Below are 23,191 nucleotides of genomic sequence, written 5' to 3'. Positions count from 1 at the left end.
TATTCTTTAAATTAGTATTCCTCAACCCTGCCTTCTGGCCCACCTGACGGTCCACCTCCAGCTCAGCAGGAAGCAAGGCATTATGAAGCGTGAACAGCTGGTGAAGGCACACTGGAGCTGGGTTAGAGTCCACGTGTGCACGGGCTGCTGAGCCCAGTGGACTGGGGTGAGAGACGCTGCTGTAAATCGACTGTTTCGAATGGCCACCGCACACGAGGTGGTTCAGACAAGGAGGGAGAGGAGCCAGGCACTCAGGGCTTTGTCCTCCACGGTGGCTCCTGTAGTGGGGTTGAAGCAGCGCTCCAGGATGCCCAGAGTCTGCACGCTCATCTCCACAGGTACCTGCGGGGGCACAGACACACCATGGAGCAGATGGCCACGATGCCTTCCATCCCACTCGTGCTGAGATTAGGCCAGTGAAGCTCGAGGCTGTGGGCCAGTATGCTAGGTGTTCTGCTGCTGCTTACCTCTGTGGTAGGAGGAAATTTTAGATCAGGCTTCAGTAGACTCCTTATCTCGTTACAGATATGTCTGGTCTTCTCCAGCAGCATCTAACACCACAGATTTGGCTGTTATTTGTTGCAAACAAAACAGCAACTGCTGTGCCTTTTCGTTCTTTCTCTTTGCTATTTGCAGAGTGATCCAACATATAGCCTGATGCACATGTGGCTTAGTGCAATGTTTCCTAGTTCTCAACTGGCCCTGATCTGCACAGTATTCCTTGCTCTAGTGCCCGCTTTAGCTCAGGAATAAAGTATTAATCAATAACTGAATTAACTTGTTTGGACTATGGAAAGCACTAGGCAAACCTGTTGGGGGCTGCAGGGGGTGAGTTTGTCAGATGCCTTGCCACACCCACGGTCTAGGGAGGCGGTTCTGCTGGGAGCCAATGAAACAGGCACTGTTGAATCCACACTGGCCTCCACACATGCTGAGATCAGGTGGCCATGAAGAGCTTTCAGCCTGTAGTTGGGGGAGTAAGAGCAGGCTTAGAGGTTTGAAACTTTCAGGAATCTTACTTGGAAATCAGCATTTTTGCTTTTGGATGCATGCAGAAATATTGGAACTGCAGACACTTTTGTGGTGATTTACAAAGGAAGGCAACCTAATTGTGTTAATCTCAAAATAAACAACGTACAGAAAGTGGTGAGAGCTTTCTGTGCTTCTGGAAAGTACCAACGGGCTTTAACTTTCCTTACAAACCAAATGCAAGTCACCATTTTGTTTTTTTGTTTTTTTGTTCTGTTTACACAATGTGGCCACAGATGTACGTAAATTCAGAGCTATAGCCAGCATGATGTTTCACCAACTTCTTCATCCACCTTTCAGTAATCATTGCTTAGCATGAGTACCACAGTGCTGCCCATAGGTATACAGTAGAAAACTATCTGGTGTGTAATTAGCTGCCAAGTTAAGCAGGACAGTGTTAAATGCTAAATGAGACAATGCTAACCTGTCAAGAGAGATGAGTCGCCTTCCAGCTTCTAAATCTGCAAGAGCCACTGCGCTGGGATGCATAGCAGACAGTGGAGCTTTATTAAACCCAAAGACCAGCACAATCTGTGGACAAAGGGGGAGTCTACATCAGCAAAGCACTGGCTCATCATCTGACCTGCTGAGAGCTGCACTATGTGGATTAGAGAGAGGCTTGTCCTTGGATTTTTGTGGCGAGGCAGAGGGCTGCAGTACCGTGTCGGGTGGTGGGCTGCGGCGCTCCAGAGTGGGACGATGCCACTGGATGCGCAGCTGCGGTGTGTCCACCGTGGCCCAGGGGTACAGGTCCGACAGTGGCTGCTTGGGCTGACGCACACAGACCTTCGCAGTGTGGGACAACTGCGCATACAACAAAACAAGAGATTCATTAGCTACTGTAGCATACCATAATGCATCATCAGTTATAACACAGACTTAGATACACCTGAGTGTCTTTGCTGCTACATCAGCAAAAAATGGATATGTGTTCAAATCGGCGGAGGGGAACAGAAAGACAGCGTCACACTGGCCACTAAAGGGGCCTCTGTAAGTACCTGTAGAACATGGGGCTCCAGAATGAGGGCAGCTGGAGGATCAGGTGTAACACACTTCTCTCTGTAGCTGGCTAGGTGGTGGTGAAAGAAGGTGTGCAGCTGATTCAATCTTAGAGCTAGAAAGGGGTCACCACCTACAGACAGCAACCCCTCCACACACTGCTCTGCTGCTGGACAAATATAAAACATAAAAACACACGTGTACACACTGCAAACAAGTCCTCCAATGCAACAGGTTACACTCACATAGAACACAAGATAATACATAAATGAAAGAATGACATTGAATTCATTACTACAACTAAAAGATGATGCAGGTACCACTGCTTCTTCTACCCAATTATGGGAAAAGAGATGCAGCAAGGTGTGCTGTGGGGGTCAGAGATCAGCAGGCTGCCTGTGGTACCTGGCTGTGTGCAGATGTGCCTCAGGTTGAGCAGATGTGTGTAGTAGCGTGACAGGTGCACCCAGGTGAGCTGGCACTTTTTCCCGATGTCCGCTCCGTTACCTGTGTCTGCAGTCCAGCTGGGGCAAAGCTGCACAGGCTCCTCTGTCCCCCCTGGTGTTTAAAATCACACACACACACACACAGAGAATGCCTCAAGGTTGAAAATTCAAGTACCATCCAAGCACTATGTACAGTGCTGGGCACTGTACCCACCTTTTGATTTACTTGATTTCCAGTCAAAATGGTCTTTAGGTATAAGTTACTATTCTTTAAGCATCAGCAAAAAGAGCAGGAAACATTAAAAAGAAAATTACAAAAACACCAACTCAAGTATAATTTGTTCATTCTACTTTTTTTTGCATCTTACTGCTATTTTTTCACTTCTTAAAATCACAGCTGTGTTTCAGATGTGACTTCAAAAAGTAGATATTCCTAAGATTATATAAAAAATTTAGATGGAAGGAAGAGGAACATCTAAGGTAAACTGAAAAAGAGGAGCTTTTGTTTTGCATTTGTTTAAGAAACCACAGAAAGGGTGGCGTAAGGGACTACCAATTCTAAGTGAACAAACCTTAAAGGAATTATGTAAAATATGTTCTAACTATACTTTAAAAGGCATGACTGAAGACAAGCAGTTACCACAAGGATGCAGCAGGTCATTGGAGGCAAAACCAGGAAGAGCTTTTAGTGACGTGAGAGGAATATGGACACCTGTGACACCAGTGAAGCCACATAACTGGCAACAATTTGTAAGAGCCTCCATGGTCTATAAAATACAACGAGAAGTCAATAACCTAACAGGAACAATGAATCACGACCAATTATCTTCACCACAAAGTCATTAGTGTGTATCTGTGTGGGTCGTACCATGGTAGCTGCTCTCATACAAACCCAGAAGAGCAGTAGCTGACTCTGACCCACCGTTAGGTTTTTATTTAGAGTAGACCTCACCCGTTTCCAGGCTTGAGACTAGGGACAGGAAACACACAGTTACAGAAATGCATGTATCTCTGAGATCCAGCTACCTTCAGGCTCCCTACCTCATCATTACCTTGTCTGAACTAGCGGGTGCTGGAACAGGCACAGGAGCGGCTGGAGGCCCAGCTACAGTAGCAGTGCTCTTCTGCCACTGCTCCAGGTATATCAGAGCCATTTCCACATAGCATCTGTGGATTAACCTGCAACACAGACCAACAAAAACACACACAAAAAAATACTTCACTATATACAAATCTTTGAGTCTGAGAGGAGCAGCCGTTACAATGATAAACAACAATAATGAATTCTCAATAATAATTAATAATAAGACACAAAAGCTTGTGTAAAGATACTCTGTATAGGTAGTTTCACTCACATACACACAATTACTCACTGCAGATTATGGGTGTGATAATGAGCGAGTGTGATGCTCTTCAGGAAGGACTCCACCACTCCCTGGTGCTGGAGTGTCGTCAGCGACATTAGGACTCTCCCCACCATTCCTGCAGGAAGACCACCGTGAGACATGCACAAAGCGTCCCCAGCGGAGCTAGCCCTGCCCACCAGGCCCCAGGCCCTGACTGCTCACCCTTGTAGTACAGGATGTCAGCCTCCAGCTGGTGGTGGCGGCTGGCCGAGGCCTGGGCGATGGCGAGCGCGCACTCTAGCACCTCCTGAGCTGCCAGCCAGGGCTTCCAGGGTCCCTCACCCTCCTCGAGGGAGTTCACCATAGCCTGCAGGGCTATGCAGAGACCTGGTACACAGGACACATCCAGAAACCTCACAGTGATGTATGTGGAACTAATATAATGAATATTTTTCCCAGTGTTTTTATTTGCACTACAATCAGTGGTATGGCTATGTAGAATGTAATGCCTATATTTATAATTACTGTTTATATTTCTCTAAGTGTTATGAGTGCTCACCCAGGTGCATAGTTGTCCTGGCCAGCAGAGGGAGCTGTGGGTTGTAGATATTCATCAAACCTGGATTGGAGGGCAGTTCCAGGCCTCCCCCTGTTTTCAAGATTACACACTCCCCCAGAGCGCACAGCTATGAAATGAGAGAAGGAGAGAGATTTTGAAAAATGCTCACAGTGAGAGGCAAGGAATGAGCCAAAGTGTCTCTCTTATCCTGTGCTACAATAACACAGCTGATATTACTGGCCAGTAAGGAAACACAGCTGTGAGCCAGCGCCCAGTGCCAGCTGTGTGAGAGGAGACAGAAGGTGCAGGGACCTGCTGCTGTAGTAGTCTCTGAGCAAGCAGGTCCAGTGACTGGCCACTCGAGCCTCTCCGCTCACTCAGCAGAATGGTGGCCTCAGCAAGAGCCAAACGAGAGCGCAGAGACAGAGCACTACGGCCAGACAGCAGGCTTACTGCCTCCTAAACACACACACACAGTTTCACATATCCGTTAATCAGAATGGTATGTAACTTCTACACCTGCACTATTGAGAGCATCCTCACGGGGAACATCACAGTCTGGTTTGGGAACAGCACCAAGCAGGACAGACAAGCCAGAGAGTGGTGCATTCAGCAGAGCGTATCACTCATACAGAACTTCCTGACCTGCAGACCATATATTACAAGCGGTGCCAGACCAAGGCCAGGAGGATTGTAAAGGACCCCACCCATCCCAACAATAGGCTCTTCTCTCTGTTGAGGTCAGGGAAGCGCTTTCGCTCCTTGAAGACCAATACAGAGAGACTGAAGAGGAGCTTCTTCCCACAGGCCATTCGGGCCCTGAATCAGGGCAACTGATGAACTGTGGGGACTACTCTGTGTACTCTGGGTATGATGTCCACAATAACATCATAAAAAGACTATAAAACTGTAAATTGTAAAAAAAATGGAAATTGTACATTGTATATATATATACACATATTATACATTCCCTCTGCATCCTTCATTACATAGTTATTTATTCATCAAACCACATCCATTTCCCTGTAGTTCCCTGAATCTCTCCTAAGCTCGGACTGAGCAGTTACTAAAGCATTTCACTGCGAGTTATACCATTTATGACTATGTACATGACAAATAAACTTTGAACTTTGAATTAATGTGAATGGGAGGTTTAGTCAATCGGGTATTCGGGGTGGTTGACAAGCCTGCAGCATGGCAATGCTCTCTTCTGGAGCTTTCCCACAGTGGAAGTGCAACATGACCCCCTGCAGGAGCAGCAGGGCCTGGGTGTCTGGGTCTCCCCAGGCCTCAGCCTCAGCAAGGCCATCTTTCAGTAGCCTATCCGCCTCCATGCTGCTGTCCAGACCTGCAAACACACATGCACACACGCGCATACACATGCGCCCACACACACACACACACACACACACACGACACACACATGCACACACTCCACTGCTCATTGCCACATTTCTCAAGCATCATGTTCAAACCATGGCATTATCAACAAATCAAAGACCTTGAAGGCAGGTATCATCAGCTGTCCCTCAGTGCTTTAATTAAAATAGCATGAATTACATCAGGGCAGAACCACGGCACAGAATGTCAGGTGCTGCTTTGGGGGAGTGGTCTGCTGTCCTGGGGGTGTGTCCTGTTGGTTTGAGATAGTGGCCTGCTGGTTTGGGGGAGTGGCCTTCTGACCTGGGATGATGGCGGTCCCAGGGATGTGCGCAGTGAGGCTGCGCACAGCCGCCAGCCTGCAGCGCAGCCAGAAGCAGCGGCCCATGCGCTCGGCAGCCTCCACCACAGCCGGGACATCCCGCAACCACCAACCCTTAGCGGACTCCGGCTGCTCCGGAAGCGTCTGCGCAGGAAAATCAATGTGGCCAAGAGAGTGGGTTAGACCGAGCGCCTCCACAAAACGTTTGAAATGACAACACTTACAACAGGACTGACAGATAAGTATAAGGCTTTGCACATACTTCCAAAATGATCATAAATTTACAAAAAATAAGCCAGTGAAGGCTCTGGCCACAAAGTAACCATAATCATTGCCACAAAGGCAAAGTTAATTGCAGAACTTTCATGCAACAGACTGCTAGACTGGTAAAAGCAGGACAGACGTTTAGGGGTGAGGTGTTGTTGCACAGCAGGTCTTTAACGGGGGCGTAGCACAGTACCTGCTCACGTTTGACCCTTTCATGGGACTGCTTGAGCACAGAGGCTAGAGGGTTCCGGGGAGCAGGTGGGGGGTTCTCGCGCTGGAACAGAGGAGAGTCCTGCAGCAGCCTGAGAGCAGACACCGCCAGGTCCGCACTGCACGAGGGTGAGTGGAGAAGGTTTAAACATGTGCACACACATGCACACGCACACACAATGAGATTTTGTTCACCTGGCAGCAGTTTGGCCCCACTGCAGGCTGAGACTGGACAGGAGCAGTCTGGACTCCACAGCTAGCTCCAGCTCCTCAGGGTCCGTGTGGATGTTCTGCAGGCCAAGCAGCTGGGGGCTCAGCTGGACGGATGCCTCTCTGAGCAGCAAAGCCTGCAGGGCAGCACACCTCCATCAGGGTACAGGGCAGGCTGAGTGGCAGAAAAAGCTTACATGTGATTTTCCAGAGAAACTGAAACCAAAGTAATAGTGGAGTACCTTGACATGGCCCAGGGTAAGTGTCTCCCCCAGGAGAGACACTAACTGCAGGCCTTCAGGCTTGCTGCTGTTCATGGTGGGGTTACTGCATGGAGACTGATCACTTTTGGCGTTAGGTGGATCAGGAGTGCTCGAGCCCCTCTGTGTCATACTGCACTTCACCTGACTCTCTGATGACTCTGTGTAAACGTAAACACACACACACACACACACACACACACACACTGGAGATACAGGCTGAAGACCTTATATGTCTGTTATTACAAAAAGCATGCCTGGTTTGATCGTCATTGTTTCATTTTATGTTCTGAGCATCCTGAATACCTGAGGTCCATGAGGTGCCAGAAGCAAGGGCCTCTGGCAGGTCGTGAATAGTGCTGCACATGGCCGAGATGAGTTGAATCTTGGCCAGGAGGAGACGGTGGGTCAGGATGGGGCCATACAGAGCTAGGACATCTACACTGGGCCTTTTGTTTACCACCTCCTCCAGAACCTGGGGGAACCAAACAGGTGCTGAAAACGTTGTTCTGCTGTTTAGGAAAAGCCTGTGCTATTCACCTAAAACAGCACATTATATCCTCACCTGGAGATTACAAACATCCATGAGAGGTTTATGATTCATGAACTTCTGCACCTGTGGATACTGTAAACAGATACAGTAAACAGATACCCTAATCTGTTACAGTTGGCCATTGTTTTACTTTTAAAACCTTTACATATTATATGCAAGACAATGTACAAAAAAGCATTATGAAGAAATAACATGGCGCTCCGTGAACGATGTTCTACCTGGTCCTTCTCTGCTCTGCTGCAATCACGGTAAGACTGAGGGACGTCTACTCCCAACATGAGACTGTGGATCTCTGTCATTGCCTCAGCAAACAGGCTCAGCTCCGTCAACACCTTCACCTTCACACCCACAGAACAGGGGTCATGAACCATACCCAGGGCAGACAGCTCCCACAGCTTCCACACAAGACAGCTGGTAAAATGTGGCAGACTGAGGATCCGTTCTTACACACCTTCAGTATTCTGCAGCTTACAGTGAGGTATGGGTCTCGACAAACATTACTGGCTATGTACTGGTAGAGAGCCAGCAAAGGAAGAGCCTGTAACCAGACACAATTAAACACACTGGATTCACAAAACCTGTACAATTTTACTGAGTGATTTATATAGTGTGATGGCCAAAGTTAAGTGTATGTTGCAAAATATTCAATCACTGGATTACTGTGACAGATGTACATCTGCAAGTATGGCATGTCTGCGGCTTAACGGCTTGCGTGGATGTGTGTGTGTGCGCGCGTGTGTGAGCATGTGTGTGCTTACTGTGAGGTGATGGCCTGAGGAGTAGAGCCAGTGGCACAGGAAGCCAATGCTGGACACAACGCTCCCAGTGATGCTCCAGTCCGACTCGGAGAAGAGCTCTACTCCAGGGATCAGCTCCGTCTTCAGTGTGTAAGAGCAGTAGTCCAGATCATTATCAGGGTGGGGCAGGGACACCCTCAGAAGACACTGGCACAGCATGCAAATAAACTCATTACACAAACAAGTAATTACAATGGATGACAAGCTAGCAGTTAAGGTTTAATGCATCAAACACGTCTTCTCCCTGCGCTAAAACAAATAACGACCTCTCAAACAGAACAAATCTAGCGAAAATACTTCCCTTTTTTCTTTTGCAGGCACTGTTCAGTGGCTCTAATTTAGTACTATTTTTTTTACCTTGAAGAGCTTGGCCGAAAGAAGACAACATTTTGTTCGCTGGCTGATGTTGTCCGTAAGAACATACCTGTAAATAGAAATAAATAAATAAATAGACAGATAGTGGGGTTGTATTAGTGAATAATCACGCTGTTTTAGTTTTATTATGTATTATGTGGTTTTATTATACAGACTGAGCAATTTTGGCAGACAGCACAGCTCCCTGGAGACAGCCCCGTATCCCAGCATGCCTCAAGGGGTGTTGAGAGGAGCTGCTGCCCCATGACTTGCCATCCCATGATTCCAGCACACCAGTGGTGAGCAGGGCGCAGTCCAAAGCCTTGCTCCAGTGTGAATGAGCATCCCTGGTCAGAATCCCCGTGCACGCACAAACGCACGCAATCCCATAATTATCAAAGGCACAGTTAATAAGGTTCAAAAGAAGATAGAGGAAGAACTTATTAATAGCACATACTTTTGATTCCTGCTATAGAAATGCAGGTTCCCAAGGTCATGTAGGGCTTGAACCCGGAGTGCATGGTACTTATTTGCCTGAAGGAATTCTATGTTAGCAGAGAAGGAGAGTTGATGTGTGAATTGGTGTCACAGCTATGCCCAAAGGACAGGGTCTTAGTGTTAAAAATGCATGGGCAGTGTGTGTGATTTTATTTCAGCGGGGCATGCTCACTGATAGAGTTGCCGTATGAGGCGAGGACAGCCTGGATTTGGAAGGGGGGCAGTGGGGAGCTCCACACCGAGCCCATCCAGCTACTCTCCCTGTTGGACAGGTCTAGAGGACCGATGGCCGGTGCCGTGATGACTACTGGGTCGAACTCCACTCTGCCCCGTCCACCACTGGAGAACTCCATGCAGAAAGGCACCTCCACTGCCAATGTAAGAACACACTCGAAACCTCACATTGCTATATTCATTATACAACGTTCCTATATATTCGCATCACATTTTAGCAGTGTAAGGGGTACAGGTAAAAACTGCACTGCTATGAACTGCAGACTTTGTGCCTTACAATGCTAAACGTGTGCGTGAGTGTGTGTGGGTGTGTATGTGAGCAGGATTCGGGAGCATGTGGGTCAGTGAGAGGGGCTCACGGTGCTGCGTGTCGGCCAGCAGAAGCAGCAGAAGCGTGCGGCTGTGCTGGAAAGCATGATGGGCGTAAGAGCCTTTGAGCTGCATCTCTCGCAAGCACTGCACCGTGTCTTGGACGTCCAGTGGCACACGCACCACACACATCGCCCTATTCACCTCTGGGCAGATGTAAATAAATGTTAATAAATAACACATCAAACACATTCATCCACACATGCACATGGACATTCATCCACATATGCACAGTCTCTCTCAACCCCGATGACACATGGCTGAGTAAAGCTCAGCACATGACTAACATCCCCCCCCCCCCCCCCCCAACAAGACATTATTGCAATGGTCCCAGGCACGCTATACCTGCCAGTTCCAGAGGCTCGGGGGCCGTGTCTCTCTCACCCCCCCTAAGCCATCCCTCCATGCTGGAGTGATGATGCAAGAGAAGCTGCTTGCCTGCATAGTTCCTATATGTGACCTGTGGACCAAGGGCAGTCACACAGCATCAAGCCAGCATGTACCCAACGGGACAACATAATTGGGCAGGTTAAAGGGCTGGCGGCTTTCAGCTCACCTTCTCTCCAGTGACCGTCTCTGTGTGAGTGAAGTGCGGCTGGGGCGCTGGAGGCCCACCACAGTGGCTGATCCTTTCCAGCAGTCTCTTTTGAGCATACACCAGCACTGGGATTATCACATGAGCGTAGTGCTCCCTGGAACAGAGTCAAGAGGCTAGGATGCTGAACATGAAAATCTAACACTGAAAACTGGCCAGAATACAGCAGGAACTATGAAAAATGAATGTATTTTTCAGCAGTTGGACAAAAACATTTTACTATATAACTTCAACAAATATACAAACAAAAGCCCAGCTAGTGCCCCTCCCCTCTCTATCCCTGAGCGAGAACTCACCGTGTGTAGCAGTTGTAGAGCAAGGCGAGGTGGGCGAGAGTTTCCCACTTGGCCTGGTAGTGGAGGAGCTCCAGGGTGTGCAGCACCACGCTCCTCAGCCAGCACAGGTCCACCGATGCCCCACCTCCTTGCTGCCTGGCCTCCACCTCCTCACCTCCCTCATTATACACTTCCCACAGCTGCACAAACACACAGGAGGGCTAAACTCTAAACTCTTGGCACGCTGACAATGACTGGGTCTAATGTACACACGGCATGCTTCCAGTGTTGGGGTGCTTGCTGTTGAGAATGACCTGAAGCTTCTCGCCCATGTCCATGAGCAGGTCAGAAGCCAGTGCAAACAGGGGTGTGAACACGGTGTAGTACTGGTCCAGAGTAAATGGGTCAGGGGTGTTGGAGCCCTGGTTTTGCTCCACCAGCACTGCCATGGTGCAGAACTGGTCCCACAGGATCCCACAGGCCCACTGCAGAGATGTCCACTGGCCTCCGCGGTGGGCCAGCACCTGAACAATGTCCCGTAAAGCATGTAAATATCACCAAAATATTTATTCTGGACTATTCAAGCTACACAGAAAGAATGTGCATGCAATTTTGATTTATGCACTATATTGTACTGTGTGTGTGTGTGTGTACGCGCGCATGCACACCATAGCTCTCCTGAGGTGTACTGTGGCCTTGGAAAGTATGTCCAGTGGCTGGGAGACCAAGTGGCTTGTTGCAGGTATGACTGGCGCTGACGGCTCACTGCTGTCTGACTGGTTGGTCAGCTGTGTGCGTGCCGAGTCCAGCTGGTTCTCGCCTTCAATCTCGCCAGACTCCTCTCCAGCATTCTCAGTTCCTGACATGGCATGCAGAGGCAAAGACAAATGAGCTCTATGGAAAGCTGGTGAAAGCCAGTCCAGACAGCTGGGCTCAACACCAGACTCTCCTGGTCAAGGATTCCAGTATAGTAGTTGAACCTGAGCTCAGCTTTCCATAATATTGACTGCTGAAAACAGACTAAAAGTGCCCCAACCCTGTTCTTGGGGATTTACCAGACAAGCTAAAGGCCAGTACATGTGGCACTAATATAGACATGTTCACAATGAGCTTGATTAGCCAGATTAGATGTGTTGGAACTCAAGTCTATAAGACAGAACCAGAGACAAAGATCTGTCCAGAAATCTCCCCAAAACTGTGTTCTGACAAGAATCTTCTATAATAAAAGGTGGATGGTGGTGTCTTTACCCACCCTGGCTGGTGTCGTTGGCTTTGTGAAGTGTGGGTTCACCTTTGGGCTGAAAGGTGGGTTTTGGGATTGGGGGGTTTAGCTGAGGAGCTCTGATGTGTTGGGGAGTGTTCTTCCATTTCACCAGCGTTCCAGTACGTGCCAGGGAAAATGACAGCAGTTGCATCTTGCTATAACTGTAGTTTTTTAAAGGAAGAAAGCAGAAAAACCTATTGACTCACTGTATTCAAAGGCTGATGAGGGGAAAAAAATTGTCTCTATGGTATTTTTTGAAACAAGTGAACAGAAAAATAAATCATTTATTATAAGAGAGTATTTCTGTTTCAGGGAGAACAAAAGTAATTTGAGACAATACAGAACTGAAACAGGCCTGAAACAGAATAGGTTGACATTAATAGAATAATAAAAGGCTACTTGTATATAGCTTGCATATAGTTTATATAGCTTTGTATAGCTGTGACATACATAGGTTTCACAGATGTATAACCTCTGCAATGATTAACTATCACCCACTAGATTTTCACCAATAAATTCTGTTGGAACGCTCCATTAGCCAGTCCAGATGGTTGAAACAAGTCCTGGGGTGAACTTTTGCTTTCTGGGCCTGAACTATCCACCTTTAGACAGCAGAGTATCATAGTGTTACTTCTGCATGGCAGTACCACTGCTGAGGAGGAGCTCCGGTCCGGGCTTGCAGGCTGTTGCTCAGCAGACCCAGGTGGGCACGGGCCAGGGCCAGGTTTAGTTGGCAGCGCCACGGCCACTCCTCTGAGGAGATCTGCCTGAGCCTTCGTCGTCGCCGGTGCCTCCTGACCAGCGGAGTGAGCTGCCTCACCATGAGCTCCATCACCCCTCTGGAATGCCGTACACCATATCATTGACCCGTACACACAGGTCTTACAGGTCCTCAAAAATGACCCAACAGGTACTGGGAAGCGTTTAAAAGCATACCTTTCAGAGATTTGGACTCCTGGTCCAGAAAAATGCCCCTTTTGCAACTCTCTCGTCTTCTTATCGCACCAAACACTGCCCACCTTCTGCTTCTAGTAGAGGGCATACACAGAAGGAACATTAGGTTTCCAGGTGTAGGATATATCTAAGAAGGTATTTATGTGTGTGTCCTGTTAGTTTACTTTAGTACTGTACTCAATAACAGATGATGTAAAGTTGTTTGAATCTTTCTCTGACTGCCCCTGGGGCTTCTTTGGGACTGTCAAATCTTCATCGCGCCTGGTGATAAAGGACACATTTAAGAGTCAACCGGAGATTAAAGGGTGAAAACACATGCATACATTAAATACATTCAAGTGTGAACATACATACAACCCCCCCCTCCACACACGCACACCCACTCAAACCTCTTCAGCCAGTTGAGGATCTCCTGCCCCCACTGGGGAAGCAGCTGGAGCTGATCCTCCAGCAGGGCCTTCTCCAGCAGCAGTGCAGCAAACTCTATGAAGCGAGACTTCCGTTTGAACTTCATGACTGTTGGAGTAAAACACGCACACATACATATGAACAACACAATGACCCTGTCAGTGAGTACGGTGCTTTCTTTGGTATACTGTGCTCCCCAGCGTACCATCCCTGAAGGCGCTCTTGAGAGAGCTACAGCCAATCACCATGTGGAGAACTGCGGGGTCTTCTTGTCCACTGAGGTCGTCACCCAGAGAACCTACTGCTTGAAGACATACCACTTATATTAGACACCTGATTCATGACTGAATTTAGCATTCTTTTTCCCTGATCGTGTCAAACATTTTTAAGGGCAAATCTGGATGTGTAATATCCTAGGGTAATTCGTCTCAGAGTCCCCTCGATAAGAGATGATTAGTAATACTCCTTGAAGATTTTTCGCCAAAGTTTTTTATCCACCATAAACTATTAACATGATAAAGGTTAACTTTGACAAAATAATACTGAACTTCATAATAAACATTTAAAAAAGCAACAAAATTCTTGTTAAACCATGCCAAGACATGCAACCCGTCACTGATATTCTGTGCTGTTAATGCCATCATACCAAATAGTTTCCTCCATTCCCTTTTTAGCCAAGCCAACACATAATCTCAGATAAATTAGAGCAATTCGCTTGATAGCAACAATGTGTAGCACTAATGGTAGCTATGTAGTTCAAAAACAACAACAATGAATTTACAACAAGAATTTTAGTGAGGGTTTGCCAGCAAGCAACTAGCCTCAGTCATTTGGAGGGAGGACAGCATGGATTTCCTGAAACCCTATTAGAGGTAATGTTGTGCAATGAAAGAGAAACCTACTTCAACATGTGGAATTGTACTTTTTTTTTTTACTTTGAACAATGGCCCAATGACCCCTCCGTCTCACAGTTCTCTCTACCTGCTCTGTTCCAGGTTGTGCCATTGTCATTTAACAACACCGCCATTTTCTTGTCCTTCCACACACTAGCCTCCAAAGCGTTCAGCTGCACACAGAGCTCCACCTTGTGAGCATTTGCTGCCTTCTTCTGGAGTATTTCCTCCTGAGACACACACACACAGGCACACACGCACGCACGCATGCGTCACATTCACTGTAACATACTACACAGCACATAACCCTAGTTTACCTGACTGCCTGTTTAATTTATCTGTTTAACTTACCAGTTCTTGCAGAACAAGTTTTAGTTTTCAAGCCAACACTATAAGTTATTGACAAAATGACCCAGACTGTCTGGTTGACGTGAGACACTGGAGGCGTTGTGTGAAGCACTCACCCCATCCTGCTGCACCCAGGCAGGCTTGGATGGCTGCAGGAGGCTCTCTGCCATCTGCTGGAGGAGCTCTTTTCCCTGATCCATCACTGACAATGCCATGCGGTACTCATTCATGCACCTCAAGCCCTACATGCACAACACAGTGTCATTAACACAGACTCTCATAAACGCAGCCTCTGTGGCCTGAGGGGCAGGACCTTCGGTGCCTGAGGTCTGCGATCACACTGCTTTGGCATAAGCTGGCGACTTGAACTAGTGTTTGCACGTGTCATGTAAAGGAAGGAAGCCAACTTATGCCTCGTGCATTTCCAGGCATTACGGTCACCTGAAAACCCAGGCTACATTGTGTCAGGCGCTGACCTGATATGTTGAATATGCAGAGAACAAGCACACTTGTTACCTTGGCTACGTAGTGTGTGATGCAAGCCACCATATGCTGCAGGGACTCCATAGCAGCAGCAGGTCGTTTCTGCCTGAGCACTCCTGCAATCTCGTGCAGCACCACCAGACACTTCAACAAGACCTGAAACAATGCGGTTTCACCAACTGTAAAAATATAAATCTGATTGTGTGGCAGCCACAACGATCAGAACGTCTGCTGTGCTTTGGAGCTACTGCAGAATCAGACAGAGGAGAGGTAGGAGTGTGTTACACTGTAGTGAGCTGAGGGTTAAATGGGGAAGCTGCCGTCCAAGTTGGGAGCTTTACCGTGACAACTCCAGCAGTATGGAGGGAGTAAAAATGGCCATGCAAAGGATGTGCATGTCTGAAAAGCATGAGGAACTCTGCTCTTAGACCAACAGGGAGAAGTAGTCTGTATCAACCTGGTGAGTCACCTGAATCACAGCATCGGATGGGATCTGATAGTAGATAAGCGGGGCCAGGAGGCTGTAGCAGGTCACCGTGGCCTGCAGGGCGTCGCTACTCTCATTTAGATACAGAGCCAGGTCTATGGCCACCAGCATTCTTTCACACTCTGCAAGTCTGGCCTCCTGTGGAGAAGGTGATGAATGTAATATCAGGAGTATTAGGGAGCAGTGTTAAAGTTGCCCAGTGGAGATTCTGTGCATATTCTGCTTGAGGGAAAATAACTCCACTGTACAGTTTTAGATACTGCATGGAATTCGGCCTGCCCATTCACAAAGAGAAATGCAGTATACCTGTGCCACAAGCTCCTCGTGTCATCACTGACCTGTCCCCAGATGAAGGAGCTTCCATCAGCGAGGGAGTCGCAGTGTAGCGCCTTCTCCTGGATGTGGATGTCAGTCTGCACGAAGATGGAAGAGAGAAAAAGCTGCTGCAATAGAGGGGAGGAGAGCTGCAGGGTTTCCCAGCGCAGCCTTCAGGGATGAAGAGACAAAATAAAATGTACAAATGGTATCAATGAGGAATAACTTAAGACATTTCCATTTTTATATATATATATATATATATATATATATATATATATATATATAAAGATTTATTTATTTATTGTTTATCTAACCTTGTCTGAGCAAGCCCCTCAAGATGTTTCTCTAATGGCTCTTGTGGGGCACCAGGATCCGGGCTTGAGGGCAAGGTAAAGTGGCTCCACAGCTCACTGCAGGCTTTTTTGGCTACTGCATACTGGCCTGTTTGGTAAGCCACCTTGGACAGAGGAAGAGAAGTTCTAAGCCAGGGACCTCCAGCTCTCCTCCTGGTGTGCTACCTACCTGTACATTTTAGCTCTGATCCACGCCCAACACATCTTATTAGACATAAAAACGATAATGTGTAATTCTGGGTTGGAGCTTTTTGGACATCCATAATCCAACCATACTTGTCACAGTACATGAAAGGTTTATCCTTGGCCCTATATGCACCTACCTGAGCCAGATGGGCCCAGGTTGTCAACAGAGGTAAAGGCAGGGAGGCTAGCAGGGGCCTGGTTGTGTCTCCGATGGTGTTGCCGAGTAGGTTTCCCTGAGCGTCGTAGGCTGCCACAGCAAATAGGTACTTCTGGTTGGGCTCCAGGCCGCTGACACAAAGCAAGCATACACCCCTAGAAGGAATCTGATGGAACACACAGCAAAATAAAGTACATTCAAAAATATTGTATGTACTGTAAGTGTCTCAAATAGGTGCAGTGCAATCCAAAAGTACTGTACTTTTGTAGTAAAGAATGATGTAGTCAGGACAGTTTTGATTATACACAGTTTGAACAGTTTGATTATATACACTTCTTATGTCTCTGGATATGGCTCATTTTATCGAATTTTAGTATTTACTATTGGTTGCTGCAAAAGAATTAGATTGCTCTGACACAATGACACTGTTCTTTCTCCTTGTTTTTGGTGAGGTGCATCATGGACCAGTGAAATATCAGGCCATGGCTACAGTTACATCATCAAGCCTACAATTCTCTCAGACTTGACTTTACTGTCCCAATTCAATTTTAGGGCACTGAATAAAAATAAAAATAAGAAAGACCTACCATCTCACCAGTGCCAGGTAGGTGGCAGTCTCCAATCCGCACTTTCAAACTGACACCCTCCACTTCTCTACCATAAATACGGTACCAGCAAACCTGCATCAAAGCATAATTACAAAGCAAAACATGCTCTTCAGCTGTAAACTGTCATAGCAAAGATGTTTTGCCCAAAACATTTGTGCATAAATGGAAACTAGTGGAAACAACAGGAAGCCAATCAGAGAGCAGGTTTGGTTCCAGCATGCTGCGTGGTGTGATTCTGACAAACACCTGCCCCTCCAGGGAGTACGGTGCTGGGGTGAAGGTCATCGAGCAGTTAGTGCGTGAGAGTAAGACAGGAGGGGGAGGGGGTCTACACCCCTTTGCTACATCGGACCCCATTTCCGCAGGAGCAGAAGCACTATTCAACCTCCTCTCCTCAACTTCTGCTTTCTCCATTAAACCCACAGCCTCCTGAGGAGGGAAAAGACTGCATGTGTGAAATATCACTAGCTTGCTGGCTTACTCTCAAATGAGGTTTTACATGGCTAATGACCTCAAGGAACTTTTTGGTGCCTGTGTTAGTGGTGTCCTTCTTATAGGAAAGTAAAGCCTTCTGAGCCAGGAACAGAGCTTTGGAGATTTTGTTCTTCTTGATCTTCTCTACCAGCAGGCACTCTGTGTATAAATAGACCAGCAAGTGCCAGCACAGATTAGCATGCAGTCACAGCCATTTTTGAGTGATATGTAGAGCCAGCGGGTCCAGCTCACCTGTTATGGTTCTCTCTGACTGTGTCTCAGAGGGCTGGCCTTGTGCAGGCACTGACCTCTTCCTCACCTCAACAGACTCTACATCTGCAGAGAAACACAGTTGTCAAGTGACATTAGGATTAAAAAAAATAATAAAAATGTTATTAAGTTATTAAGTTAGATAGTTAGTCCTACCTGAGTAGGTATCTAGGAGCTTGAGGGAGACTCTGTGCTGGAAGGCCAACAGTTCGACGTGCAGGTCCATGAAGAAGGCGCTGACACATGAAGTGCTGGTGCCCTCTGGCTGTCCACTTTCAAAAAGCTCCACATGTGTGCCACCAAACTTCTGAGAAAAGCACAAGATTTTAACAGCTGTTAAAAAAAGTCATTTTCACAATTCGCCCCCTGTTGCAAATGCATCAACCAGAAAAGATATAGCTGATCTATGTTCAGAATAAGTGAAGAACTGTGTAATTTTTCAACAAACTAGTCTTTTGACATAAACCAGAAGCAGGGTTTGCTGGATGAAACATGACAGTTTTTCGTTGTGTTACCCGCCTGGGATGGGGACTAATCTGAGGTTCTTAGTTTCCGTGATACAGTACTACCTGCATAAAGACATTGTCACAGATGGCAGAAGCATTGCATGGGAGAGATACTGTCCTGCCTCTGGACACACACTCCAAGCCTCTCTCCAATACACCACATGCCATCTCCAGATGCTCCGCCCGGGACCTCTGGGGCTAACCACAGACAACCTCAAGTTAGGTTCATACCCATTAAACTAAGACACAAATGTGGATTAGTGACAGATAGCGCTATTTTACATGAACATACCATAAGACATGTAGCTGTATATTTCTCTGCAGAGATGGACTGCAGACTGTGGTCTTCAGCTGAGGCAGAAGAGACAAAAACAACAAATTGTAATTTCACACAGTGCACAAACATGGATATGATGCTATAGTAGTAGTGAGCCAAGGTCCATAAGGTATGCTATGTAAAAAAGCAAACCATGGTGCAACTGTATACCTGTCTTTGTGCTAGACTGTGGATGGGACTCTATGCTGGCCTCCAGTGCCATGACCAGTCTGAAAGTCATCTCAGCCACCGCTACTAGGTCTATATCAGCCAAATGGCAGGCACTGGCCACCCCACACAGTAGGGACAGAGCCTGAAGCCACTGTATGACATGGTCAGCATGAACTTCATTACAAAAACATCCACAGATCATGTTCACACAGCCAGAGGTTCCATACAAAATGCCATATATAAACTCAATACAATATTGAGCATTTAAAGTAGGAAACCAAAGGGAAAGAGCATGTTGAAAGATGTTAGGTATAATTAAACAACAAGAGCAAAGCAATCTACTGTTCAGTAATGCTCACCTTGTCTTTGTACTCCATCTTGCCCATGTAGCGAACTGAGTCATTGGGTCTTGCCTGAGCTCTTTGGAACATGAGCTTACATTTTTCCCAGACAAACAGCACAATGTCCAACACCAGGTCCCCATCTGGCTGCATATCCTGTACACAGACACATACACACAAACACACAGTCAAGTATCTTTTAGTGTGGAGCTTAAAAATTAAAAAAGTATTTGACAGGAAACTCACCTGGGCTGTGTCACAGACACACGCATGCAGGGTCTGGACCAAATCCAGGAGCTCATCTGTCATAGGTACTAGCCCCACAAACTTGTCTTTATCTAACGGTGATACATCAGAGTCAGGGTGTCGACAATGTTGCATGCAGTAAAATATATAAACAATTAATTACAAAAAAAGAAAAAGCAGACTTTGCACTACCATTTGCGAAGACAGTTATTTAAGAGAGGTATTCTCTTAGTAACACATGAAAATGCTGTTTATTGGGAAGATTGGGTTCATACCAGGTTGACCCTCAGCCATGATGTCTCTGGTACCCAGGTGGACCCTGTGAGTGGACAAGACACGCTCGGCGGCCCTGAGCAGGGTAAGCTCCAGCTCATCCCTCTGGAAGGGACAGCCCTCCATGTTCTGTCAGGAAGGGGCAGGAGATGGGTCTGACCTGAAATCTATACATCCCTATCGGACTAATTTTGAAGCCATTCTATCATTTCACTCATCAACTTACAGACAGTACTGTCACAAGGCTGTCTGAAAGGGTACAAAACATATCCCACTGTTCGTATCTGAACAACAGCTTCACAAATGTCACTGCAGCATCCACAGAGATCCGATTTTCTCCTGGGCAATAGAAAAAACAGGAACCACGATGAAAGCCTCAGACCGTGACCCCGCGCAGCGGAACACCCAAAAAGGAAGTAGACTACACCTCACCTGCTGTGGCCAGCTCCAAAATTGTGGCAGTGGCAGTAGTAGTGATGGCGCTTAAAGAGGAGGGCAAACTGTCATTACAGACGAGATCTGAAGAGCCTCCACTTCCTAAACCACAAAAATAACAAACAAACAAAAAAAAAACATCCAGAAACTCACTACAGGAGGCCAAAGGAAACAATGTTTACATTACAAACACATGCAAGGATGGGGAGGAGGGGTACCAGATAGTATGCTGATGCCGGCCATTATGAGCTCGAGCTCCACATCCTGTATCTCGGCCTCTTTGGACATGCCAGTTGGCAGGGGCCTGCGGGACGTGTCCCGCAGAGCTTCCAGCACTGCCAGGAACTGAGCGGCGTTGCCCACAAAAAGCTCCATCAGGATTCGCTCCGTCAGCGAGCGTGGCCACACACCCTGGAGGGAGGAGAGAGGCAGACAGAGTGAGTGAGAGTGAGAGAGACAGAGGGTGAGATGATGGAAAAAGTGGGAGAGATAGAGGGTAACAAAAGATAACTGTCAGGAGGACCTTTTTCCACAGTGTGAAGTAGCAGTTGGCATTACTCAAAGTATAAAGTGCTAGTTATACATATATTGTTGACACTGTAAAAAGTGTCCCTGATGTAGGTATACCTAAAAAAAGGCTAGTGAGTGTAGCTGCAAGGTTAGCGTTTCTAATAAACAGATTGCAAAGAGTAAATATAGGGAACTATATCAGAAAAAGTACACTCACGTTATGACCTTCCCTGACATTGCCTTTTTGTTTATACTTGAAGATTCCTTTAGATTTCCTCCGAGGTTCATACACAGAGCGTTTAAATACCATCACTGCAAGCTGCATGCAAACACAGGAACATTGCTTTTGAAAAGCATTGACAAACACTCACTGTAACAAAACAATAAAAAACTGGTTGTGAAGAATCAGGTTTTGCATTTTATAATACTGAGGAGGCTTTTGTCCATACTTTGATAGTGGCTTCTTTAAAGGCTTGCTGTGTTTCAGCTGACGGTAGTGAATCACTCATCTCCACCAGCTTCTCCAATTCCCTTATTTTACCCAGAGCTCGTCTTGCAAAAACCTGCCCAGAAATTCAAGGTATTTGAAGTAAGTCAAAATCCTAAATCATCCCTATTCCTAATGATTATAGTTTCATACATGAACACATGCATCATTTCACACAAAAATGGGTGGTCTACAGTAAATAGTCTTTGTTTTTTCTAGATATTGTAGATGTACAGTGCTTTTTTAAAAATTCCTTTTAATTATTTTTTATAATACTATTTTTATAGCCTAACACTGGTCCAAACAATGAAAGTGTAACTACACCAAGACATCTTACAGAGTACCCACGATCATTCTCTGGTGGTGTGCCACTGACCTCGGCCTGAACTGCAGCCTGCTCATCATAATAACATGCACATACAGCACAGTACAGCGTTGCCCTCCAGGGCAGTAAGCCTGGTGTCAGCAAAGGGATAGAGGTCTCCAGGCACACACAGGCCCACAGCAAGAAGTCTAGAGCCTGACAGGAACCAAACAGAGTTAAGAGAATGACTGGAAGGCCCCACAGGAACCCTAGCCCTGCCTGGTATAAGATGTGACTGGATAAACATGCATGTTTGAGTACCTGTGCAGAATGGCTCACAGACATCAGGAACCTGCTTATCTCGTATATACACAAAGTGCCTAAGGACATTCAGAAAATACTCACAGCCTCTTTATGCAAACATTTAATATAATTTTACTTCAGTCAGAAGCAATGTTGCATTTAATTACCGTTGTATAGTAACCAGCATAAACTCTCATGGGGCAGAATGGCTTGCATCATGATGCGCAGAAACGCCAGTATACTAAGCAGCTTCTGCATGCCACTATAATCTGGCTGTCTGCACCTCTCTCGCTCCAAGTAGAAGACACACAGGCATTCTCTTTGCAGAGCGCAGAACTAACAGACACATAGTTTACCAGTTAGCAGTCATGCCTGACTTGCTTATACAGTTATGCACAAAACAATTTGATCTAATATAACTTACTGATAAGGCTTTTATAAATGTGGGTATATTTTAGATATTATGCATGTGTCATTCAGGCATATTAATGAGAAAGGCATCTACAACCGTAAGCTTTGCTCCTTCAGTATGAAAGCCTTCCGGAAAGAAGGACTGTTTGAAGTGTTCCACATTCTTGATGCTCTCCAAGCTAGCAGTACAGATCTGATGAAGATAGCGCCTATATCCCTGCCACAGCGCTAGGCTGTAAAACTTACGCAAAATACACAAGAAAGAGTGCATGAGCTAGTTAGTATATTTTTGCTTATGTCAAAATATAAATAGACCACACGTTTAAATATCATAAATGGCAACGGCATAGACCTTGTTCTTGAATATAGTTGAATAGCTAGCTAACTAGTAAACGATGAAAGAACAGGCTGAAGGAGCCGGCTTACTTTCCTTTGAAAAAGGAAATCTGCCAGTTGCATCAGTTGTTCCTCGTAATAGGGGGACGGAAGACGAGGTTTGTATTTTTTCCATATATCAAAGAGTTTCACCGACCTGGCAAACACACCGTTAATCACAGTCATAAATAGTAAAACTAGGATATATTTGCATGTCAGAACTCCAGAATGTAATCCTAGCTAGCTATCTTAGCTAGGTTAAGTTAGCTAGCATCATCTTATCTTACCCTCTAGAATAAGAGAAGTGGTCGAAGTTTGCCGAGTCTAGAAGTCTCTTCATATATGATTTAAACTGTTTTAAATCCCTTTCAAAAGCGGAAATCACTGGATTGGATTTATCTAACTGTCCGTAATATGAAGCCGGTAAAGGGTCCATGTTATAGACATATCTAGCCAGGTTAGAGTGCTACAACAGCAATATGAAAAGGTGACAAAGTTTGGAAACGTTTCCATAGAGACAAGCAGGTCCTGCTGTCACATTCTGAAGGATGTTACCACACAGTGACAAACTCCAAAACAAAACGAAGACAAATGGATACAAAGGCGA

At 46.4% G+C, this 23,191-nt stretch overlaps 1 protein-coding gene across 8 annotated transcripts; it reads right to left on the bottom strand.

Annotated features, from left to right (window-relative positions):
- Positions 1-203: 203 nt before the first annotated feature.
- cfap54 (cilia and flagella associated 54) lies at positions 204-23,133 on the bottom strand. 8 transcript variants are annotated; one of them, XM_081723192.1, is made up of 69 exons: positions 22,872-23,133; positions 22,636-22,741; positions 22,307-22,450; positions 21,966-22,134; positions 21,817-21,875; positions 21,568-21,711; positions 21,154-21,267; positions 20,922-21,023; positions 20,413-20,605; positions 20,192-20,296; positions 19,986-20,098; positions 19,762-19,888; positions 19,487-19,578; positions 19,259-19,396; positions 18,900-19,050; positions 18,705-18,763; positions 18,476-18,610; positions 18,063-18,213; positions 17,889-17,972; positions 17,674-17,795; positions 17,409-17,591; positions 17,142-17,234; positions 16,535-16,720; positions 16,173-16,315; positions 15,879-16,026; positions 15,523-15,678; positions 15,087-15,209; positions 14,687-14,812; positions 14,311-14,452; positions 13,535-13,633; positions 13,311-13,437; positions 13,086-13,182; positions 12,904-12,995; positions 12,615-12,806; positions 11,956-12,128; positions 11,372-11,562; positions 11,018-11,227; positions 10,725-10,903; positions 10,390-10,525; positions 10,179-10,293; positions 9,824-9,979; positions 9,403-9,600; positions 9,190-9,277; positions 8,966-9,079; positions 8,736-8,802; positions 8,340-8,525; positions 8,033-8,119; positions 7,800-7,919; positions 7,594-7,653; positions 7,335-7,503; positions 7,011-7,189; positions 6,754-6,905; positions 6,542-6,677; positions 6,063-6,225; positions 5,567-5,727; positions 4,692-4,838; positions 4,380-4,506; positions 4,043-4,207; positions 3,848-3,956; positions 3,527-3,653; positions 3,343-3,444; positions 3,115-3,241; positions 2,434-2,586; positions 2,028-2,197; positions 1,690-1,833; positions 1,454-1,560; positions 810-963; positions 468-551; positions 204-342 (listed from the first exon to the last, which is right to left on the bottom strand). In XM_081723192.1, the coding sequence occupies exons 1-69, from the start codon at positions 23,018-23,020 to the stop codon at positions 223-225; spliced, it is 9,240 nt and encodes a 3,079-aa protein (XP_081579318.1). In that variant the 5' UTR covers positions 23,021-23,133; the 3' UTR covers positions 204-222. The 8 variants fall into 8 exon arrangements, with proteins under 8 accessions (XP_081579318.1, XP_026857993.2, XP_081579317.1 ...); XM_027002192.3 differs by having other exon boundaries at positions 8,909-9,079; positions 22,872-23,132; XM_081723191.1 differs by having other exon boundaries at positions 2,028-2,194; positions 8,909-9,079; positions 22,872-23,132.
- Between the last annotated feature and the right edge of the window lie 58 nt (positions 23,134-23,191).

This window comes from Electrophorus electricus, chromosome 11, assembly GCF_041902795.1.
Source record: "Electrophorus electricus isolate QZ-2024a chromosome 11, ASM4190279v1, whole genome shotgun sequence".
Taxonomy (NCBI): Eukaryota; Metazoa; Chordata; class Actinopteri; order Gymnotiformes; family Gymnotidae; genus Electrophorus; species Electrophorus electricus.
The sequence above is the reverse complement of the archived record's forward strand: the minus strand, read 5'-3'. Positions and strand labels throughout refer to the sequence as shown.